Source organism: Phoenix dactylifera, chromosome 7 (assembly GCF_009389715.1).
Source record: "Phoenix dactylifera cultivar Barhee BC4 chromosome 7, palm_55x_up_171113_PBpolish2nd_filt_p, whole genome shotgun sequence".
Classification (NCBI taxonomy): domain Eukaryota; kingdom Viridiplantae; phylum Streptophyta; class Magnoliopsida; order Arecales; family Arecaceae; genus Phoenix; species Phoenix dactylifera.
This window is the reverse complement of record NC_052398.1, coordinates 1,404,542-1,428,451: the sequence shown is the minus strand read 5'-3', so window position 1 is coordinate 1,428,451 and position 23,910 is coordinate 1,404,542. Positions and strand designations below refer to the sequence as shown.

General features: G+C 40.9%; 4 protein-coding genes and 1 long non-coding RNA gene across 15 annotated transcripts; 2 read left to right on the top strand and 3 right to left on the bottom strand.

Annotated features, from left to right (window-relative positions):
* Positions 1-579: 579 nt before the first annotated feature.
* On the bottom strand, positions 580-1,582 carry LOC103720440 (hydroxyproline O-galactosyltransferase GALT4-like). The gene has a single exon (XM_008810133.2). It carries the CDS (start codon positions 1,580-1,582, stop codon positions 641-643), a length of 942 nt encoding a protein of 313 aa, XP_008808355.2. The 3' UTR covers positions 580-640.
* Positions 1,583-4,228: 2,646 nt separating this feature from the next.
* Positions 4,229-5,298, bottom strand: LOC103720439. The gene has a single exon (XM_008810132.2). The coding sequence runs from the start codon at positions 5,296-5,298 to the stop codon at positions 4,348-4,350; it is 951 nt and encodes a 316-aa protein (XP_008808354.1). The 3' UTR covers positions 4,229-4,347.
* Positions 5,299-9,453: 4,155 nt separating this feature from the next.
* On the top strand, positions 9,454-10,005 carry LOC103720438 (histone H4-like). Its single transcript, XM_008810131.2, has one exon. It carries the CDS (start codon positions 9,517-9,519, stop codon positions 9,826-9,828), a length of 312 nt encoding a protein of 103 aa, XP_008808353.2. The 5' UTR covers positions 9,454-9,516; the 3' UTR covers positions 9,829-10,005.
* A 6,762-nt stretch (positions 10,006-16,767) lies between these two features.
* Positions 16,768-17,559, bottom strand: LOC103720423. Its single transcript, XM_008810111.2, has one exon. It carries the CDS (start codon positions 17,557-17,559, stop codon positions 16,768-16,770), a length of 792 nt encoding a protein of 263 aa, XP_008808333.1.
* A 2,414-nt stretch (positions 17,560-19,973) lies between these two features.
* LOC103720421 lies at positions 19,974-22,916 on the top strand. 11 transcript variants are annotated; one of them, XR_606158.3, is made up of 5 exons: positions 20,107-20,443; positions 21,716-21,753; positions 21,815-21,931; positions 22,086-22,475; positions 22,612-22,916. It is a non-coding gene; the product is annotated as an uncharacterized LOC103720421 (long non-coding RNA). The 11 variants fall into 11 exon arrangements; XR_005512410.1 differs by having other exon boundaries at positions 21,716-21,931; positions 22,086-22,178; positions 22,319-22,475; XR_005512411.1 differs by having other exon boundaries at positions 21,716-21,931; positions 22,086-22,178; positions 22,288-22,475.
* Positions 22,917-23,910: the final 994 nt, after the last annotated feature.

The following is a 23,910-nucleotide window of genomic DNA, read 5'->3' as shown; positions in this document are numbered from 1 at the left end:
AGATAAGGCGAGAGACAGGGAATGCTGGGCTGGATCTAGGCTATGTCAGGTTGATGTTTTTCATCAGTTTTTGTATACCTAAATAATTTTGTAGGTGTGCAACAGACTGGTCTAGCGCGCAAGGAGCCACTGCCCGAAGTTCAACGTTCGTTAGGGATAAGCTGTTCGGATTGAGGATAACCTCAACCCACTAGTCTGACAATCCGAAGATAGAGGGCTTACCTCAACCTAGTTTGGGGGCTAGTTGACAACATGCACCCTTAGCCATCTGGGGCAAGCGTGTCCCGGATGGAAGACGCTAACCAAAGAACAACCAGTCATAGTTGCACGTCGAGCTAACATTTCCTCTGAAAGGAAGATTGAATTGTTGATCGATCCACCAAGACATTTGAGTTTATAAACTAGTTATGCATCTAAGATGGCAAGCAGCAATATTACGACACATTAATAGAATGTTATTCCACAGATAAATTTATGAATTTCTTGAAGGCGTGTATGGATGTATGCTCACCACCCCACCAAAACACCACCACCCACACACAAGCATATTATATCCATCTGCAGTATTACAAACTATTAGTGAAAACGAATTAAATTCGTTTTTTTTTTTTTTCTGCGGAGAGAAGCTAAGGGAATCGTTTCAAGGGATATGGTAGAGCGTAGAAGGCTTGAACGCATGAGTGACATTAAAATACTTGAGGGTCCTCGCCCACCTGGAGTTGTCCTTGAGCTGGTGCACCGCGACGGTATCCGGCATGAACTCATGCATGCAGGGGTTGAGCCGTCCTTCCGGGTAGTTGTACATGGCCGGCTTCTCATTGAACCTATTCTTTCCTCGTTCTCCATCCTTCAGCCACCCAGCCATCACCCTGTCCTCCGGCCCAACCGTATGGTTCCTGACCATCTCCGACGTCGCAATCCACTCAACCAAGTCCCACGACAATACATACCCCATCCCCGACATGTAACCCTTATAAGGATCCGTTTCGTAGCATTGGATCACACGCCCATAGTACACATCCTCCCTCGGTTTGTTCCTCAATGACTCGACCAATTCTTGTAGCCTAATATAAATGTCGTCGTCGGCCTTCATGACGTAGTCGTAAGGTCGGCCACCACCGTTGTTGGTGCCGTTGAGCAGTTTTGGAAGGCTGGAGAAGTAAGCGTACGTCTTGCCATCGTCCATGCTCTCAGCGCAGTCGAGGATGAGAATGTCGTCGAAGCGCATGATCTCGAGGGCGATGAGGACATGTTGGTCGTCGTTGGTGAGGTTACAGAAGACGAAGCGGATGTCGACGTGGGCGGTGGTGAGTTTGGGCTGGAGGGAGTAGACGAGGCGGAGGAGGTGGCGACGCTCGTAGTGGTCGGGGAGGGTGAGGATGCCGATGAACAGCCGGAAGTTGGGTTTCGGGGTGGCCGACTCGATGAAGCTGGCGCTTCGAGAGGGCCGGCAGGAGGTGACTAGGGATTGGAGCTCGGACTCGTGGGGGTAGAGAACAAGGACGATGAGAATTAGGAGGAATAGCGGGAGAAGCAGGAGGACCGCGGTGGAAGGAGATGGCTTGGGGAAGGAACGCTCCATCGCTGCTGATGGGGGCTCAAACGGCGGGCAGCGTTGGCCTTTAAGCATCAAGTTGGGTCGAGATTCCGTGGGTACGGACATGATGCTTTTTTTTTTTTTAAGAGCCGGATGCTCAAACTGTTAAAAAAAGGAACTAAAGATTGCTGGGACCACAGAAAACTCCTAAGAATGCTTAGCAGCGAAGGAAGCGACCCAATCAGCAGTTTGGTTCGCCTTCCGAAGGACATGTCTGACCTAGATAGCCCAACAGTTCCGTAGCATCCGGTGCATGACATACAGTAGCAGCTGTTCCACCTCCTCCCGCCCTTCTGTTTGGAGGCGGTCAATCAAGACAGCGGAATTTTCCTCCAGAATAATCATGTCAGCCCCTAGCACATGTCTCGCATGAGATAGCTCCTCTCATGCCGCTCTGAGCTCCACCCCAAATGCCGAGGCCTCAAGGGAACGACATTCTCTATCAGCAATCAATCTGGAGCTATGGTCTCTGATCACAAATGCCACACCTCCCCAATCTCCACTGACGGACATGATGCTTGGGTTGCTTGTTAGCGCTATCGTCAGTGTTAGTGTTGCGTGCAGTGTATAACAACCTCTGGGGAGATGAACGCACGGAGAGAGGCGAGAATCTGGGGGGGAGGAACGGAAGAGAGCCGCTATATTTGGGTCCACTACAGTGTTCACGTTTTTTGAGCGAAACGAAGGGTTGGCTTAGGCTGGTGTACATATCTCACTTCCATGAATAAAATCTGGGTGCAATTTTGCCTCCCTTCACATGAAAAACAAACAAAAGTTGACTAAGGCGTTAGGATCTATGCGCACTGCATAAGGGCACGGCGCACATTTCTCCTTGCTCGACTATGTAAACAGGATGATGGAGTATTTGTGCAACGGCTAATTACATTGGATCAAGCAACCTCGTGGCCAACTCAACTAGTATTGGGCATAGCAATATGGTCATGTCAAAGGCCACCTATGATCTCCATCACACATGGGAACTTCGATTCTCAAGTAACTAGGAGAGTCTTGATAAATTAAGAGTTCAAGAAGTTGCTCAAGTTCGTAGCTTGGTTTTTCAACTTAAAAATATTGCATATATGGAGAGGGATATTTCTTGTCAAATTTGCTGCTAGAAATAGTTATTCTAGGTCACGAAGCCTTCCTCCAAAATTTCTTTAATTGATAATTTTAGTTTTTCTAAAAATATGCCGGCAGGCTAACTTTAATGGAAGAAAAGAAAGAAAGCAAACAAAAGTTGACTTTGGCGTTAGGATCCATGCGCACTGCATAAGGGCACGACGCATATTTCTCGTTGCCTTGAGTACGTAATCAAACAGAATGATGGAGTATTTGTGCAACGGCTAATTACATTGGATCAAGCAACCTCGTGGCCAAGTCAACTAGTATTGGACATAGAAATATGGTCATGTCAAAGGCCACTTATCATCTCCATCACACATGGGAACTTCGATTCTCAAGTAACGAGGAGAGTCTTGATAAACTAAGAGTCCTCCGAATTTTGAAAAGTTCTGCTATTGCAAGAAGTTGCTCAAGTTAGTAACTTGGTTTTTCAACTTGAAAATATTGCATATATGGAGAGGGATATTTCTTGTCAAATTTGCTGCTAGAAATAGTTGTTCTAGGTCAGGAAGCCTTCCTCCAAAATTTCTTTAATTTGCTTCTAGAAATAGTTGTTCTGGTTTTTTAACTTTATAAGTATCGACCAAATTTCCACGCATGGAAGAAGTAAATATATTGATATCTGCCTCACATAATATCTTTGCTAATTTGCTTTCATATAAGATCTCATTAATCGGGTAAACTGAATCGGAAACCATCATGTTTACATTCATGTGCATCATACATGTAAAACTCTAATGAATTGTAATGGTTGGCCAAGTAGGGTAGTTGAATAATTAATTTTAGGATTGCTGATTACAACAAGTGTACAGGGAGGTAATGTCGCTTTTGACTTTGATGGCAAAATGATATTGCTGCAGTAGAGCTAATGTTCTCTTATACTGGAAGTCTAGAACCATTTCCCTCACCTTATAATCTTAGATTACGATTAAATCAAAATCCCTTTCAGCTTCTATATATGAGGAGCAATTGATGTAAGTTGCCCCAACTCATCCTATTTCAATGCGAAAACAGAATAATGATTCTAGTTGCTATGGTATTACTTGTTCAAGCAGTCAAAGTTTGGACCTACAAAGGGCTAGAATTTTATACTTTTTCCGTAAATTGGATGATTTAAATTAAGCAAAAAGAATACAATCTTGAGAGTTAGAAAACAAAATGTTAGAAAACTAGAAAGGAAGATCAACTATAGACGCCGATAAAAGTAGATCCTATAGCATCGTTGTTCACTTCTCTATGAAATCTAAAAAGATTGTATCGCAATATTCTTCTGCACTCCTCAAAAATAAGATGGTGCCCACACCCTGATTGAGTTGGATCAAAAAGGGCTGGAGTTTTTCAACAAATTGAAAAAAGGTTGGTCTTTTCTTTTTTTAATCTAGGCAAGAAATCTTAAATGTCAAGTGGCTAATCGCACTCAATCCATAGGTCAGAACACAATTTTTGATCTACAATTATTATACTAGATTTTTTTTGTCAATAGGAGCATAGTATTTCTTAGCCATCGGACAGACATAACCTCAACCCTTGTCACGTTCGCGTATTAAAGTAATACAAGAAATCAGAGAATTGTACATCCCCAAAGTAACACAAAAATGAAACTTAAAAAAAAAAGAAAGGGGGAGCGCTCAAGAAATATGGTAGAACTTGGAAGGCTTCAACCCATCAGTGGCATTGAAGTACTCGAGCATCCTGGCCCAATTTAAGCTATTTTTCACCTTGTGCACCAGAATGGTATGCGGCACAAACTCGTGCCGGCAGAAGCTGCGGGGCTCCGATTCCGGGTGGTCGTACATCGCCGGCTTCGCCGTGCACCGGTTCTTCGCTTTGTTCCCATCTCTCAGCCACTCCGCCGTCAACCTGTCCTCCGGCCCGACCGTACGATTCCTCACCATCTCCGACGTCGAGATCCACTCGACCAAGTCCCACGACAATATATACCCCATCCCCGACATGTAGTCGTGGAATGGATCCATGCTGACGCAAGGGAGCACAAATCCGTAATACATGTCCTCCCTCGATTTGTTCATCAATGACTCCGCCAAGTTATCGAGTATCAGGTAGGCGTCGTCGTCGGTCTTCATGACGTAGTCGTAAGGCCGGTCGTCGCCATTGGTTCCGTCGAACAGTTCCGGGAGGCTGGCGAAGTATGTGTAGGTCTTGCCGTTGTCCATGTTCTCGGTGCAGTTGAGGATGATAATGTCGTCGTAGCGCAAGATCTCGAGGGCGACGAGGACTCGCTGGTCCTCCTTGGTGAGGTTGCAGAAGACGAAGCGGATGTCGATGTGAGCGGTGGCGCGTCTGGGCTGGAGGGAGTAGACAAGGCGGAGAAGGTGGCGGCGCTCGTAGAGGTCGGCGCGGGTGAGGATGCCGATGAGGAGACGGAAGTCGGGCTTCGGGGCGACCGGGTCGATGAAATTGGAAGAGGGAGATCGAGAGGGACGGCAGGCGGTCACCACGAGGGACTGGAGCTCGAAATCCTTGGGGTAGAGGAAGAGGCAGATAAAAGCTAGCACGGCCAGGGGGATAAGGATTAGAGAAATGGTTGAAGGGGACGGTTTGGGGTAGGAACGCCTCATGGCTGGTGGTGGGAGACCAAAATGATTCATTAAGGCGACTTGGACTACAAATTTATCAACAAATTAATGGAGACTGTCACTTGTTCTTTAACCAAAAGTAAGCGGACCTTTGAGTGCCGTTAGGCCAATGCGCCGGCTTGGACCTTGGAAACTCACCTAAAATGGTATTGTCATATTCGTTTTATAAATTCATTTGGAATGCGGCCATCCTAAAGAAGGTCGAAGTTTTCTTGTGGCTAACGTGGAAGAACAAGCTGCACAGAGAAGAAATCCTTGTAAAGAATGGATGGAATGGTGAACTCGAGGATATCCCTTTGTGATGCTGGACTGGATTCAACGAGCCACCTGCTTGCTCATTGTTCCTTCGCCAAGAGCTTTTGAACCATCTTAAGAAGTTAGCTGATGTGCTAAGGGAAGGCCAGCCAAGTTGAGCGATCTTTGGTCTAGTTGAAGATGCGAAAACCAGCAAGCTTTAGTTAGAGGAGCAGAGAGGATTCTTTTATCAGACACTTGGTTTGGGTTATTTAGCTTCTTTTTCTAGCATGTGTTCATTTTCTCCCTCGACAATGTAACTCGTCTCTGTTGTAAATATGATTAATCTTCAATAAAAGCCGGATGGCTCTTTTTTTGCCTCCCTTTACATTAAACAAAAAACGCTAGAGAAGCAGAGGATCAATTGATTGCCTCCCTAACCACATTGTTGCAAGCACCTAATAGCTGAGCAAACTTCTGTTTCTCCTTCTGAAGCACCTCTTGTTGATTTCCCTTTGTCCCTTCTATAGCGCCTCAGCTGAGCAAAACTGTGTCTCTTTCTCTTGTAAATAGACTCTCTTCTCCCTCGGGGGAAGAGTACCGGTGGGAACCTGGAAGTCTTGCTTTAACTAGGGTAAGGATTCTCTGATTTTTTCGTAGCGCAACAGCAGAGCTCCCTCAATTTCAAAGTGGTTTGGGAATCTAATACCTAACGTTAATTAATGAAATGAGAGCAAAACTTGTTATATTAGTCTAATTCAATGAGAGAGGAACTTGTGCATGACATTTATTATTACAATTGTTAGTGTAATACTAGTTGTTATTTTATAACATTAATAAACACAATGAGAGCAGAACTTGTTCGTAACTGTTTATGCATAAGAGATTCGAGGAACGTCGGAGTGGCACTGTAATTCTATTATGTATCCAAGGTTAGTCTGATCCTTCTCAGCATTATAGCAAAGGGAAAAATGAACTTTGGGGATCTAAAACTTGTACACGGCATCAAGTGTTAGGTTTTAACAGATTTGAGAAACATAAGTCAACTTGATTGTCTTTCTCCTTACATAGTAGTATGTCATTATGTTCATTTGCATCCATAATCAATGATCAATAAAACATCTTCGAATAAATAATTCCATCAAAGAAGAAGCAGCAGCAGCATTTTAAAGATCAATGAAGCATCTTTCTATAATTTGCCCTTTCGAAGTGTATACTTTCTTTCCATCACCATCACTAGTTTGACTATTTCTTTTGTTGTCACCATATAAGATTGCTTTAGATTTTGAAATATGATTTTTTGTTTCTGAAAAAAAAGGATGAAAAGTGGATAATAAAATAGTAAATGTATCAAAAATCGTACTATATGAGTGACTTATACAAAAAGAAATTAGGTGTACGTGTTGTAAGAAATATAGGAAATTTAATCTCAAGGAACCTTCCATCAAATTTTGGCACAACATTTAAGCTAATAAAAATAATATTCTCCACTTTGGAGGCATTAATTAGTTAAAATATCATTTCATAAAGAAAAATGCACCGCGACATCTGTTTTACATATTCAAAACTTTATCAGGCACAAATGCTGATCGGCAATTCCAAAATCAACCAACTCCCTATGTATGGGGATTGTTATGAATTGCACCAATTTCTTTTTGCCACGTGGAAGAAGAATTGCTCATGCGCGCATTATGAAAGTTCAATAGCATTACTCATATACAAGTTGTATTGCAGTGGATGCACCCAAAATTACTAAAAATAATGCATGCTATTTTTTATCTTAAATTAATTTTATGCTGCACCAATGATAATGTGTACATCAATGACAACATGGCAAGATGATTTATAGAGTAGCACTATGGTAATTAAGAGTGATTTGAAGCAGTTTGAAATGGCTTAGAGCAGCTCTAAAGAAATAAAAGCAAAGGAAGAAGAATGTTGGACTCTCTTTCCCAAAGTTCAACCACAACAACACACTTATATGTCTACGCCAAGCTTCTCTTAGGACAGATTGCTCTTTATACCTTAGGGGCTCGTTTGGTTCGCAGGACAAGGAGGAGGAAAAGTGTGGTCAACGGAAAAGTAATGAAATGCCTCTTGTTTGGTTGGAGTTTTCAAAGAAGAGAGATGGAAAAGTTATATTCCCATGGGAATATGATTCCCACATTTCATGGGAAAGTCTTTCCCATGAAAAACATGAGAAAGTTACTTTCCCATGAGGTGGGAATCACTCCTTTTTTATTTTTTCCCAAAAAGACCCTTCAACATTAAAGAAGCATTAAAGAGGCATTAAAGACCTAATTTCTATTAAGGGCATAATAGGAATTATACATAACTTTCCTAGGAAAGTTGATGGTCAACCAAACATAAGCACTTTGAAAATTTGTCACTTTTCCATGGTTAACCAAACATGCCAAAAGTACTTTCCTAGGTATCCTCTTCCTAGGAATTTGATTTCCAGGAATCATATTCCTAGGAGGGAAAATACTTCCCGCGAACCAAACGAGCCCTAGATTTCTCTCTATATTGGGAATCGATTTCTCTTGTAGATATTAAAGCATGGAACCTGTTTAGCTCGACCCTCCATAATTTTACACGCTGCATTTCTCGAAAAACAATTATAACAACAGTTGATTAATGACATTAGGTTCAGAAGGTTAATCGACCAATGAAGATATATAGAAAAAGAAGGAAAATATATCAATACACTCAAAGAACATCAAGGTCAGTCATCTGGAAGAAGAGTGAAGCAAGTTACAAAGACTTTCCATGTCTTCGAACTTTTTAAGGTACCGAGTCGAAACGTGGTTCCCTTGACGTTGCTGCTCTTGCCTAGCTTGCTTTCTTCGTACCCATTTCCTTTGCTTAAAACAAGAAATGAAAGAAAATATATATTTTCTTTTGATTTTATTGATCTCTATGTTTTTAATTATGAGCGAGAGAGCTGCATTTGAAACAGAGAGGTAGCCAAATCTTCGTACCCATTTCCTCTGGCTGGACTCAACTTATGGGATAATGCCATAGGTTAGCCGTGACCTGTGACTGACTGACTGATTGTGAGTGGGATCCAACTTTATAAAGTAATTATATATTATTCTCATTCCTTAATTGGTTCAAAAACTTTTATTTTGTTCAAATGTTATTTAGGCGATTAAGTCAAGATTTAGATTAGTTAATATGGGCTAGTTTTGTGTCCATGATCGGAAGCTTTGGATTGGACCCCAGTATAACTTGAATTTATTGGATTAGTAGTTTTAAACCCAATAAGGGATATGGGCCCACGTTTCTTACGGACTTACGGTAGGTGGATTCCGGCCCGGCTAGACCGGCCTAAACATCTATCTTTTTTTTTATTTTATTTTTATTTTTTTTATTTTTTTTGGGGCAAGAAATAGAAGCAGGAGAAGAAACTTCATCCATGTAGCAGCTTCCACTGGCCCCTTTCACTAGGAAATGTTCGATGCAAGCTGCAAATTTCTACATACCCTTTCCGACCCATATGTTTGTCCACTGGTTCGGTAGATCAGATGGTGACTCCATCAGACAAAGTAGAAGGAGGCATCTGCTTTTCATATTTAATCGATGCCCCACGTTTCAAACTTAGGTCATTTTGGTGGAATCTAAGCTCCCTTCCAACCATCTTGGTGATGTTTTTATTTTATTTTTTTTCCCGGACGGTTCCGAGCACGGCTTCTGCTTCCGATTTTGCCGCCCGCGCCACTTTCCTTCGCAAGCGAGCACTTCTTTGATCCGCCGAAGCCCTATCTCGACCAATCAAATGCGAGATCCCGTGATCGGACGGATGAAAAGAATAACATTTCTGTCTCGCGGATCGCAGTCCCATCCAACGGTCGACGCGATAAGAAATCCTCTATAAAAGATCCCTTCGGATCCCCCTTTCTTCCTCGTTCCGAGCGCAGCGAGGCCTGGATTCCCTTTAATCGAGAGAGAGAGAGAGAGTCGGAGATGTCGGGGAGAGGCAAGGGAGGCAAGGGGTTGGGGAAGGGCGGGGCGAAGCGGCACCGCAAGGTCCTCCGCGATAACATCCAGGGCATCACTAAGCCCGCCATCCGCCGCCTCGCGCGCCGCGGCGGCGTCAAGCGCATCAGCGGTCTCATCTACGAGGAGACCCGTGGTGTCCTCAAAGTCTTCCTCGAGAACGTCATCCGCGACGCCGTCACCTACACCGAGCACGCTCGCCGGAAGACGGTCACCGCCATGGACGTTGTCTACGCTCTGAAGCGCCAGGGTCGCACCCTCTACGGCTTCGGCGGTTAGGGTTAGGTCCTTTTTTTTTTCATGTCGAAAAGGAATTAGAAAAAGGAAAACGAGGGTTGTTATCTTTGTTCCTTGTGAATGTTTTTGTGATTTGATGGCGGTATGGGTTGTAGAATATTGTTAACGGAAACGGTTTTCTTGCGATATAAAAAATATCTGATGATCTTTTCCACGTGATGTTACCAGTTGTGATGCTAAGGTCTTCAATTAGGAATCCTACAAATTTGAATTTGCCCATGATCATATTCTGGAGAACTGTTTCAATTGGTTGCCCCTATGGTTGATGGTCGTCAAAATAAAGCTTTTTTTGTACTCCCTAAGTAAACCTGAAAGCCATCATGTGAGGTTCTCGCCCCCAGGATGCAGTGATACTGGAACTGGTAATTTTGGCTTGTTATTGATTTAGGTCTTCTGGGGATTGTGCTGGATGATATTAAAATTACAAGGGATATTTGAGTTTGTTCGAAAATTTTGAATTGGCCTTTTGTTATTTCTTTCTTCTTCATTGAACATCCTGCATGTTTTGAATCTTTATTGTCATTTTTTTTCCTCCTCTTTCAGCTATCAGAAATCATAATTTGTGTAATGTCCGGGCCCACAACCTACTAGGCCCAATAAAAAATGGGCCCAGCTAAGGGTTTGGGCCCAAATTTTACTGTGGACAGTGCTGTTATAATGTTTAAAAAAAAAAACGAAGGGATAAGACCGACAGGGAAGGGTGACCCTCACCCCTGCTGGCAGCCGATGCCTGCGCACCGGAGACAGGGGGCGGCGGCCAGTCCCGGAGAGGGGAGGAATGGAGCGGATGGGACCTCTCAGAGGGGGGTGTCATCCTCTAAACAATTGTTTAAGCCTCTGCCGGCAACCCTAAGTCACAGACCCCCAAGAACACTGAACGAGAGAGAGAGCTGAAGCCCTGGAGCCGAAGGCGAAGGAGCCCTGAAGCTCCAAGAGGAACGAGGGACTACCAGGGGGAAGAACTGCCCAACGGTAACCAGCAAAAAGCCAGGTAAGCCCCCTGCCTTCCCTCCCCCTGTTTTGTGCAAGACAACAAAGAAACAAAGAAAGAAGGGAGGAAGGGGACTGCTGGCAGACCAAGGGAGCGGCCGCGGGCATCCCGCAGTGCCGCCGGCTTCTCCCGGCATCTCTTCCCCATGGGAGAAGAGAAGGCCGCCGCAGGTGCGGCTGTGGACGCCGCGAGTTCGGCCGTGGCACCGCCGACTGTGGCTCGGCCCTCCCAAACCCCCCTTCTTCCTTCACAGGGGAAGAATGAAGAGAGGAAGAGAGAGGGTTTGGGAGTGAGAGAGAGAATATGGGGGGTTGGTGAAGGGAGGTTGAAGAAAAGACGAAGAATGAAAGAAAGAAAGGAAGAGGGAAAAGAAGAGAGGAAGAGGGGACTCATCCTCGTCGTCGTGTGCGGCGGCCGCCGGCTTCGGCCGCGAGCACCGTCGACGCAGGCGCGGCCGAGAGTGCCGTAGGCTCGGCCGGGGATGCCGCGGGGCTTGGCTGCGGACGCCGCCGGTCGTGGCCCGTCCCCCTCCGCTCGCCGTCCGCCCTTTCCGCTCGTCGTGCTCCCATCGTTGGAGAAGAGAGGAAGGGGGAGATCGGGATGAAAGAGAAGGGAGGAGAGGAAGCTTCGGGAAGGAGAAGAAAAGAAGAAGGAGAAAAGAAGAAAAAGGGAAGAAAAAGGGAAAGAAAAAGAAAAAGAAAGAAAGAAAGAAAAAATATAAAAAGAGGGGGTTTAGCCAAATTTGACTAACCTAAGCCCAATTAGACTGGGCAAGTCTAAATCCGAGCTCAATCAGATTGTGCTAAGTCTGGACGAGCCCAAACTGCAAATTGGGTCAAATCCGAACCAAATTAGGCCCAAATTGATTTGGGTCCGAACCCAGTTGAGTGGAGTTAATCCCAGCAGGCCCAATTAATACTAAATTAGGCCCAGTAAATTGACAGAGGACCCAATTGGCTAGAAAAGGTTGGACCCAATTATAAACGAGGCCCAATCCTTCAATTAAAAACCCAATCAACCCATGTGGGCCCAATCTGGTTTTAAACTGAGCCCCAAAGGCTCTAAATTGGGTAAATTGGACTTGGCTAGATCCTTGGATGGGATCCAAGCAAGTAAGTTCATAGTATGATGAACTAAGAGATTTTATAATAAATAAATGGGGAATAATGTAAACCCTATGATGTTGTTTTAGGTGATTAAGGATTTGTCACCTGGACTTGAGCAATTTGGAAAGCGAATTGAGGTAAGTAATCTGTCTTAATCCTATCGTAGATCTTGTATTACGTTTTATAAGATGAACCAGTGTTTTTCATACAATTTGAATTGTATGCATGATTAGTGAAGAATGTAAGTAACCTGTCCTAATCCTGTTATGGATCATGTTATGTTATTAATGTTTCCTAAGCATTTATTTTAAGTATATATGTTTCATACATGATATGTTACAATGCATAAGTAACTTTAATGATCCCAGAAGCTATGGCTATGTATGCAACATGATGATACTGATATTATAATCATGCATGTAAGTTTATAAAGTCTTAGCTAGCCCAGAGGCACTATAATGGGCTCAAAGATGCTACTGAGAATGACTGAGCCGCCAGTGGCTGAATAGTAACTGAGCTGCCCCGCCAGTGGCTGAATAGTAACTGAGCTGCCCCGCCAGTGGCTGAATAGTAACTGAGCCTGCCCCGCCAGTGGCTGAATTGGAATTGGGCCTGCCCCACCAGTGGCTGAATAGTAACTGAGCTTGCCCCGCCAGTGGCTGAATAGTAACTGAGCTGGCCCCGCCAGTGGCCGAGTCTGACTTCGCAGTAGCATCCGAGAGTAAAAGGACCACGGCATGCCGGGGGGCACGGTTTCATATGCATATAATATGAAAATTTTGTGATTTGCACTACTGCTTTGTTTAAATTGCATACTTATTATGCCAGGATGATTATTAGATAAACATGCATGTCAGCTTCTCAAAACCCTGATTTACATGTTTAGTCTACTGGTTGATCCGGTAGGATTATGCAGGATTACTTACTGAGCCGTGTAGCTCACATCTGTTTATGTTTCGTTTTCTTTCAGATCCTCACCAGTGATCGCCATCAGATATGTTTTTATTTTGTTACAGAGCTTCGTATTTTTGGAGAAGCTTATATACTTCTGTACATTTGAATAGCATAGAAGTTCTGTATTTTTGGTTTCAAACTTGAAGGTTGTACTGCAAACTTTTAATATATATATAAGGATGAATCCTTTTTGGCTACCTGTTACCCCTGTATGAGGCTGCGTGCTACTGTGGGCGATAGTCGGCAATAGCACGGCCGTGTCACGGATCCGGATCCGGGGCGTGACAATTTGGACTTCCCTATGGGGTTCCTCCAGGCCTAAACATTGTAGCTAATTGGCGTGTAGTTAATTGGTATGTCTTTCCTGTTGGTAATTTGTCCAACTTTGATCACAGGCCCCTTCTTCTCGCCTAAGTTCTGTGTAGCTGGAATTAAATGACTCATTTGGGTCGCAGAGAAACTTTTTATTTCCCACTATTTTTTTTTTGAAAAATTGATGTTTGAGTATGTGATGGCTAAAAAAATAGTTTTTATATATTTAGTTAATCATAAAAAGAAATGATATATTTCAGAAAGATTTATATTTAGTTGACTATCTAAAAATTGTATAAAGTATCTCTTGTTCTTTCGGTAAAGGGATTTTATTTTATCTAAAGCTTTAAGAATATTTTTTAAATTTTATTCGGTGAGAATTAATTTTTTTTAATATCTCAATATATCTTTCTTTTCATAAGATGTGAATCTTATTTTTATTCAAAAAAAATTATAGCCTTTTTCAGTTTGTTTGAGGTGGGTAATCTAACGATTTTTAAAAATTATTTATCTAGAAAATAGTTGTGGAGGGAAAAATATTTTACTGTATTTGATTGGTAGAAAAATTATTTTAAAAATTAACATCAAAAAAAATATTATGTTTTGTTTTGAATAATTTTATGTGGGCATATTGTCAACTTTTTAATAATACTATTGAATAGATAATTTAAGTAATATATGTATTGTTTTTGATACAATTCATTTGTTGGCTTTATACCCTATTTACATAAAGGCTATCAATAAATTATTTGAGTATTAATTTTTTTATTTAGTCCATTTGTTCTTAGTCTGTGGCCCACTTACAGAAAAATTATTAATAATAATCATTTCAAATATCAAAATATATTTATATAAACTAATAAATATTTTTAAATAAATTATATATTATATAATTTTTATTATAGGTAAATTTAATATATTTTTGATATATTAATAAATATATTAATTAACAGTTTAAGAAACATATTAGTATTATGTAAATACTTTACTTATTAATAAACCCAAGCCACATTGATTAATAATTATTAATGAATATCGATTAAATATTTATTAAAAATAATATTTATCAATACATATATTAATATATTAATTATATTATTGTTTATAAGTAACATTTATTAATATGTTAATTACTAATATATTGATTAAGATACTATAGTTTATAAATATATTTTTATATTTAGTGTAATTAATATATAATAAAAATATACTAATATTAAGTTTATAGTAAATATTAACATAATATATTAGTATATTTATAATATATTAATATAATTATATTATATAAGTAGACATATTTTCATCATATCGAGATAATTTCAAATTACTTACATTTATTAATTTAGCTTGGAAAAATATCATTTTTTTGTGCAATTTATTTTACTTTTTTTCCAAAAAAATAAGGGCAAGATCTGCTGTTGATTTTACCACCTCTTTCGTTCCCTATTAGGGCTCGTTTGGTTCGCGGAAAAAGAATGGGGGAAAGTGTGGTCAACGGAAAAGTAATTAGATGTCTCTTGTTTGGTTGGAGTTTTTAAAGTATGAAGATGGAAAAGTTGTATTCCTATAGGAATATGATTCCCATATTTTATAAGAAAGTCTTTTCTATGGGAAACATGAGAAAGTTATTTTCCTATGAGGCAGGAATCACTCAATTTTTATTTTTTTTCTAAAAAGACTCTTAAGCATTAAAGAAGTATTAACGAGGCATTAAAAACCTAATTTTTATTAAGGGTATAATAGGAATTATACATAATTTTTCCAGGAAAGTGGATGGTCAACCAAACATAAGCACTTTGGAAATTTGTTATTTTCCTATGATCAACCAAACATGCCAAAAATACTTTCCTAGACATCCTCTTCTTAGAAATCTGTTTTCCATGAATCATATTCCCAGAAAGAAAAATACTTTCCGTGAACCAAACGAGCCCTTAGATTATTCCCAACTAAACATCCTTTGTCTAGATAAGTGGATCTCTCAGCAAAGAAGTTTGCTTACAATTGCTTTTAAATCATTTCAAGCAGTCCTTCCTTTGTAGCAGATAAGAAAATTGATGTGGAAAGCCTGGAGAACATGCTTTTTGTCCAATGTTCAGAAAGAAAATTGGAAGAAATGTGCAATATTAAGTTTCAAAGCAAGCTCAAGTTGAAATTAGTGAGGTGCTAATGGATGTTGAACCAGGTCTGTTTTGTTTGTTTGTTTTTGTTTTTTTTTTTTTTTTTTGATTTTTGAGGTCCTTTTGATCCCAGATGCAATTAAGGAGGTGGGCTCCCAGACTGCGTCATGGCCGGTCAATCGCATAATTCGATTCTTCGGCAAAGTATTTGTGGTCCTCCTCGTCCATAAACCGGTCGTCAGGCAGAGTGTAACCCCACTGGCTCGGGAACTTAAAATTAGTAGTTTTAAAAGAAATCATTAATTTATGTAATACTGTATTCAAGCTGGTGGCAAAAATGCTTGCGGCTTCCAATGGCTGAATATATTAGCTGTTTGGGAATCAGAAAAGTTGACGAGCTGGGTTAATATCTTGGCGTACCATTAAGGAATAAGATTTACGATAGGAGATATGCAGATAATGATGGATAAAATTAATGCCCGGCTATCTTCAGCTGAAAGGATCACTTTAGTGAGATCTGTACATTGCTCTTTGCCTATCCACATGATTTCAATTACTGTAGATCCAAAAAGTTTAATAGAATGGTTTAACAAAACCTGTGTCTGTGGTCGTACACATGCACACAATAGCTTGGAAAACCATTTACTAACCTAAGGTGATGTGAGGATTGGGCATTCCAAACATTGGCTACTGGTGGGAAGCTTTGATGATCAAAGGAGTTGGTAAGATAGTAACGGAATCTGACTGCTTGTTAGCTTGTGTGCTGAAAGCAAAGTATCACTTCCATGATGATTGAAGGACTTCCAACCAACCAAGAAATGCATCCGCTGTTTGGAGGAAAATTTGTATAATCTCAAGATTGATGACTGACACCCTCCCTCGGACGATTTGCAAGAAGGGAACTCAAACACAGTGGTAAAATAGATTAATAGGAAGGAGTCTTGATATCATCCAGCCTTGAGAAACCATTGTATTCTTGAAGTGAACTTTGATGATTTAGTTCGGCCTAATGCTTTGGGTGCTGGGTTTGTTATTCAAAATCATATAGGAAGAATTCTTTATGCTGCATCAATCCCTATAATTACAAACGTTGTACCTATAGTAGAACGTATGGCTTCTTGGCATGGGTTGAAAATAGCGGTTGATATGGTTAAGAGTGATAAAATTTTGTTAGAAGGGACTCCAATACAGTGGTAAAATAGATTAATAGGAAGGAGTCTTGATATCATCCAGCCTTGAGAAACATCAAGATGCTATGCACCACTCTATCCAGCTTTATTTGTCTTCATGTTCCTCGAGTTCTGACTCAATCCATTAGTATAGAGGCTTTCAATGTTACCTTCATTCGTTTTGTAGTATCTTCACTCTCTGTTACCCAAACAAAAGAAAAAGAAGAGAAGAAAGAAAATTGCCACCCAATTTGATTCACCGGTTTCCATTTCTATAGGGGCTGATAAGGAAAACCGGCACCGATAAATTCTCGCCGGGCGAGACAGGACCCAGGGAGGTGTTCGGACCGGGCCGGGTGCGAGACGAAGCTTAACGGCGATGCGACGACGGTGCTCCCCGCCGCCTTGCAGCTCAGTGACCGGAGAAGTTTCCAGGGGCCTCTCCCCCCTTCGCTCCTCCACCCGTCACACTCCGCAAGCAGCGGCGTTCTCCGCCGTCTCTGCCGGTTCCGGATGTCCTTCATCTCCATCGCCACCGGTACCCTCACAGACCCGAAAACGACTAGATACCATTTCGGCCTCGACCTCGGCATCGCCGAAGGATGCGGCGGCGGCGGCGGCGGAGGGGTCCTCGGGTCCGAGTCCGAGGTCGCCCTTCTCAGCCTCCGGTATTCCGCCGCGAGATCCCTGCCTCTCCGGGGCTGGTTGTTCCCGTCGAGCGACTCCGACCGCCTGTGATCGAATGGCGCGTTTTGGGGTGCGGGGGCATCGCTCCTCTTCGCCGGATACGACTGCGAAGGAGGGGGATTACAGGGGAGGAGCATCCCTCTGAGGAAGACGTCCTCGGCGGAGCACATCTGCTCGGCGGCGGAGCGGTTGCCGGAGAAGAACTCGAAAGGGTCCTGAGGAGGAGATAACTGGCGATAGTCGGAGGAATTGGGGCCGTCGGACTCGTCATGGCCGGCCAGTGGGAGGTCGCAGAGGGAGAGAGAGGCGGAATCGTCGCCGTCGGATTCGTCGGCTCCGGACGTTGAGGACTGCTCATCCTCGAGCTCCGCCGCCATGGAGAAAAGAGAGAGGTGTCTGTTGATCGGGAATGAGGGTATTCTGGGAACAGAGGCGGTGAGGCCTCTTCGGCTCTTTGCCTAGTGATTCTCGAAGTTTTTGTCAGGTTACGGTGGGAAGCGAACGCGGCAAGGTGAGGCTTTAAAGTGGAGTGAGGATGGGGGAGGCTTCAGGAATAGCCATGCTTTCCGTCTCGCTTGCTTTAAAATGACAAATCTGCCTTCAACGCTCCCAGAGGGTTCTAAAAGTGATTAACTTTATTATATAAAAAAAAGGGAGGCTAAGGCCTAAGAGGGAGAATTTCAGGAATAGACTTCTTGCTTTGAAAAAAAAAAAGATATATTGTTATAAATAGTAAAAACATGTTAAAAAATAGCAAGCTAAAAGTGCTGCATTATTTTAAGATTCCAATTTTTTTTTATGTTAATTGATTTTTTTTAATCCTCATACTCTCTAAATTCCACCACACCAAACTTAAGAATAATACATTTCCTGCAAACAAGATTGTAAATAGCGTGACATTTTTTCTAAGTTTTCATCATGCTTGCTATCTAAGATGTGCTTTATTATAATTATAACTCAAATTAATTATTTAAAATAAAAAGAAGTATCTTCCAACCACTTATATGATACTTTTTTGTTGGGAGGTTTTTCAAATTTTTGTAAACACAACAATCTTCATAAATCATAGCAACACATTTTTTTAATTGATAGATCAAATTTTACACTCGAATAATTAATCTTCTTGTTATTGAATGTGATGTGCATGTAATAGCTAATAACCGCATCATCATATCAACAAGGAAAGGGCGGCATGGTAAATTTCCTATCAAAAGCAAAAGTAACTGAGATAGGTCACCATTAGATTCTGATGAGTGACGTTGACGTACTTGCCGATTTGTTTTTGTTCCTTCTACTCAAAGGTTTAAACTGGTACGGTGGAACCTACCTTTTGTTGCGTGATAGCGATATGGCTCTTGTTAGTTTGCTCACGTCTGCTCGCATTACATGGCCCCACCTTTCCATGGAACAAGTATTCTCACTTCTAGAGCCAACAAAGTGAGGACTGGGCTTTTGCTTTGTGGACTTATGATATGCTCGGCCTCTGTTCCTCGGTGCTTTCACCTGCTTTCCTTTCCATTTGATTCGTCCCCCTCTTTTTGTTGTTCTTTCTTTATGCTAAAACATGCTATTAGGACGTCGGCAACCAGGTGAACGGATGAGTCCTCTTTGTGGGGTTCGGAATTATTCGACTTGTCCACATTTTTGTGTTTCTGCTTCGTTCCACACTCGGCCTTTGTTCATCGGTGCCTTCACCTGCTTTCCTTTCCATTTGGTTCGTCCCCCTCTTCTTGTTGTTCTTTCTTTATGCCGATGCATGCAATTAGGACGTCGGCAAGCAGCTGACCGGATGAGTCCTTTTTGAAGGGTTCAGAATTATCCAACTTACCCACATTTTTGTGTTTCCTCCTTGTTCAGGTGTCTATATCTTGAAACGTTCATTATCGTATTATCAAGATGTGCAAATAAGTCCAGCCATAGGGTGCTTGAGTTCGGCTTAGGTTGAAGCTCGACTTCGATGATTAGCGAGCTCAAATCGAGCTTAAGTAGCTTGAACAGTTTTTCAAGTTGAGGTTGAGTAGCAAAATCCTTAGTTTGAAAGTTTGTAAACCTAGTAATATATATATATATATATATATATATATATATATATATATATATATATATATATAATGTATTTATAATATATCTTATTAATTTAATATTGTAAAAATATAATATTATGTAATATTATGTTTTAACTATATTTTTTTTAATTATGACCAAAATTCAATTTGAGCTAGAACCAGAGCTCGAGTATGGCTCCATAGATATTCGAGTTGAATCAAGTTGATTTCAAGTATTATTATTATTATTATTTTGATCAAATCAAATTCGAGTTTAGATATTAATGGGTCGAATTTTGAATTCAAATATATTAAATCGAGTCGAACTCGAGTCTCTAGGCATCCGTTTCGTCTCGGCTTGATTGCTTCTCTGGCACTATCTCCCACTCTATTAAATCTTGAAGAGGCCGTCCGTTCCTGCAGCCTATTGTGGGATTGAGTGTATCTTCTTCCTTTTAATTGAACTGTAGTGATCTATAATATTTCTGTGTCCCATCTATCCAAGGCATTGGATTCAGTCCTAGTTTTGCAGTCGTTAGTGGAAACAATTGCTTTATTCGAGTCGGATGAATTTCTTAAGATGCGTATCCTCCGTTGGTTTATCATACCGTGTACGCCTACATATATTCCTCACGTGTTCTACTCGTCTCTTCTGATGTCAAGCATAGTCCGCCTACTTTCTACGCGTACGGCGTATCCTACTATCCTATGCTTCTGTTATCAAAAGTAGTCCGCGTACTTTCTACGCGTATCTCATGTCCACCGTACTTGATGAAAGGGAAACTCCACCGCCTTGGTCTCGCTACAGATACGCCGGTACGCATCCCGGGCCCGGCCTCCCGCCTTTCCCCGTGTCAAGACTCAAGCGGCCAGGTAATTCTAGCGCGCGCTTCGATCTCTCCTCCTCCTCCTCTCTACTCCTTTTCCCTCTTTCTTCCTCTCTCTCGTTCGGAAAATCTAACCCCGATCTCTTTAAAGAAATTTGAGGTCGCTCTTCTTCGTTTCTCCCTGAAGGATCCAAGAACAGTGAAAGAGGACGATCTCTCCCGTCCGGAAACCCTAATCTCCTTCAAGAAATTTGAGGTCCCTCTTCTTTGTTTCTCTGCGAAGGACCCAAGAACAAGGAAGGAGGAGGGCATTGTAAGGAAATGGGGATCACGATGGACTCAAAACCTAGATCCTTGCCAGCCATACTTTGAAGAGATCCTTCTGCTTGGTACGTTGTTAATGTGACCCTTTCTTTATCTTGCTTTCGTATATATTGTTTCTCGAGTAGGTGATCTGTTCTGAGCCTTTGATTGAACTGGAGTGATCATAGGTTCAGCAAAACAAGAACTTATTGTTGCGTTGTATTTGATCGTAGTTTCTTGCTATACTAAAGTCAAGTGAATGTCTTGAGATTTCAATTATCCGTTGGATCCTAGTTTCTTGCTATACTAAAGTCAAGTGAATGTCTTGAGATTTCAACTATCCGTTGGATCTGAAAACAAGGTGATGCTCAGTTAATTTCTTTAGGTATGCTAAGTATCCTGTTTGAAAGGATTCAAAAACAAGGAAAGAGGAGGGCATTGTGGTGCTGGAGCCATCGACCACATCGTTCCTGTTCCATGGGGGACTCAGAACCTAGACTCTCTCTCTTTCTCTCTCTAGTGATACCTTGAGAAGATCCTTCCGGTATTTTTGTTAGCGTGATCTCTCTCTTTATCTCATTCTTATATATTGATTCCTGAAGAGACGACATGATCCTTTCTTATCTCGTTCTCATATCTTTTGATTCTTGAAGAGGTGATATGCTCCTATCCTGTTCTGAGTTTGGTGTTTTCCCCCCTTTGATTGAACCGGATTGATCAAGTCTAGTAATTATTTTTCTTACATCTTATTGATGCATTAAATTCCTAGTTTCCTTGTTATGCAGTTGTAGGAAGCAATCTTTTTATTGAAGTCTGGTGAATTCCTTGATATGTGAAGTTCTCTGAGTCTATCTGAAAACAAAGCGAAGGTCGGTTAATTTGTTTTTTGCTACATAGTACTTCACTTCGTCTTATCTGCAAAATCATATCCATGGAGAGTGTACTAGCTCAACATTTCAGGACCATGGTATCTGTTGTTAACTGTCAATGCCTCGTGACAGAATATTTTGATGCCATTCTCCATTCATGGTTGCTCTCTCGTGTTTAATATTTGCAATGCTATATTAATGCATGCTGGTATAGAGTTAACTAGTGTTGCTTGTGCGTCTGGTTCAATCTTGCTCTTTGCCTAGAGTGAAAAATATTGGCTGCTATTTTGTTTATGGACTACCATACTTTTATTCATATTTTAGAACTTTTATTTCCTAACTTTATGTCACTTGAGATAGAGTTGCTGATGACAGTTTTTTATTGTTCATCATGATAATAATTTCAATAACCTATATTCTGTTGACTGTTTCCTGCTGTTCCACATTTTTGTATTTTCATATTGAAAAGGTAGTGCAATTCCACTGCAGATATAAGATAGCAATCAAATGTGCAACAAAAACTCGAGGTGAATTCTTATCTACAATCAGAAGTGATGTCCTACAATTGATTTGGTTATCTACATGCAGATTAAGCTTGGGTTAAAGAGCTCAACCTGAAATCCACGTGGAAGAACCCAAATGGGACAATTGGGAATATTGAAAATTCTATATGATTGGATAATCTGCATTGACTGCATTTTGAAGGTTGTTAGTGCCTGGCTAACTATTTTTTCATGTAAAGGCATGTTTTTGCTGCAGGCACAGTTTAAGAGCCACTTATCTGTAAAAAACATCTTATGCCTGAGCATGTCTAGCCATATCGCATATACCTGCCTAACTTGAAGTGTGCTGTTCTCAGGATGGACAGAGCTCATGTATTGGAAAGAATGCATTTGATGATTAGTAAGAACAACTGATGCAATTAACAAGTTTTGATGAAGTTTTGTATCTGGTAGGAGGAATCATGGTTCATGTTTCATTTTGATGAAGAAAAGAAAGCCTCAGCCCCATGGGCGCTGATTCACTTTCTGTTACTGTTCTCTACTTACTTTCACTGACAGTGAGTCTTCCATCCTATGGTTGTACTTCTAGAGGGCAAAGAAGAGGAGGTTGAACTGAAAAAAACATAAAAGTTTACGGGTGCTGGAGGAGTTCTCTTATCCAAGGCTTCAGTGGCTACTGTTTACCAAAATAATTTGCTACTATATCTTAGCACCAAAATACTAATTTGAAAGAAATATGAAGGAAGGTATGAATCATATTATCTCTCGACATGTCATGCAATCCTACACCATACAGCTGCATTAAAATTTCTTGTGACCTTTTAAATCTGTAGTAATTAGCCCTTCTTACTGTTTTTGTTACATATTAATTTCACTCTGCAGGTTTAAAACATGCCAGAAATCCAGATTCGGGGCTGCAGAATCTTTTGAGTTGTCTCCAACTGCTTAGCATCATTGGCACATTCAAATATTTTTGTATTTAACATGTATGAATGCTGTCTATGATGACATGGTTGCCTTTCCACCTAATAAGGGCGAAGGTAACCGGTTGTGCATGGGCTTGGAAGAACTGTGATGGAAATGTATAGAATGATTTATTAGCTCAAGGTCTGCGTGTGAGAATTTGTGTTCGTTTTGCAGGAGTCAAAAGTAATTTTGGTAAATTATTGATTTATGGCTTTTGAAAACTAGAGTAGGAATGCTATGTTCTAGTCACCATGTGTAATTTCTTTCCCTGTATTTTCAGGTTGTGGATCTCTTGGTTTAATTTCAACAATACTGTTATATATGCCTATAGTAAATTTGTTGGCATGTCAGGATAAAATCCATATCTCCAGATTTCTACATAATAAACTCTGGCTTTATTTTAACCCACCACTATGATACATGTTAAGGGCACAAGACTTGGTAGTTCTAAAATATGCATTTTGAATGTGGTTCCTTCCCACATCGAGGGTTTCAAGTGCATTCTGAACAAGATGAGATGTTCCGTTCATTTTGGTTGAATATAACTATGATCCTGAGCTTGGACTACCTGTGCTTATTGATAAACCTTTTGTAACAATTTATTTTGTGTGAAGTGTTCTATATCATTCTTTGGTTATTTCTCACATTATCTGTTGATTACCTAGCCTTTATATTTTGAAATTGTTTTTTCCCCTTTCAAACATCAGTGTTGTGTGGTCTATGATGTTCAGCTCTAAGTTCTTAGTTGATGGATTTTAAGCCAAGCCACAGGGGCCTCTCTCCATTGCAGGATGTCATGACTTAGAAAAATCCTCCAAAATGGTATATAACATCATACCCACCTAATGTAGCATTTTTGTTCTTTTAAATAGAACTGTGAAGCTCCAGGAACTTGTTTACATGATATTGAAAAGCCACATTATGGAGTTGAAGTAGAGCTGACATTATGCAGTTGTGTTTGTTTAATATATCTATGCTTCCAAATTAAAGCAAAGTTGTTGCTCGTCTATTTAAATAAATGATCTGCACTATATTATTATACACTGATTGCTGATCACATTTTGTGTCATATAAAATATGATTTTTTAATTACATTTTCGTTAATGAATTATTTTTTACATCTATGTGCTATTTAGTCGGTATAATCGGTATTAAAAAGTGGAAGCAGCTGCCAACTAGATGACCTGAGTGCGAGCTTGTCAAAACGAGTCAAGG

Excerpts from the sequence above, each read along its gene's own strand:
- LOC103720438 (XM_008810131.2), top strand. The coding sequence starts at position 9,517 with ATGTCGGGGAGAGGCAAGGGAGGCAAGGGGTTGGGGAAGGGCGGGGCG.
- LOC103720440 (XM_008810133.2), bottom strand. The coding sequence starts at position 1,582 with ATGGAGCGTTCCTTCCCCAAGCCATCTCCTTCCACCGCGGTCCTCCTG.
- LOC103720439 (XM_008810132.2), bottom strand. The coding sequence starts at position 5,298 with ATGAGGCGTTCCTACCCCAAACCGTCCCCTTCAACCATTTCTCTAATC.
- LOC103720423 (XM_008810111.2), bottom strand. The coding sequence starts at position 17,559 with ATGGCGGCGGAGCTCGAGGATGAGCAGTCCTCAACGTCCGGAGCCGAC.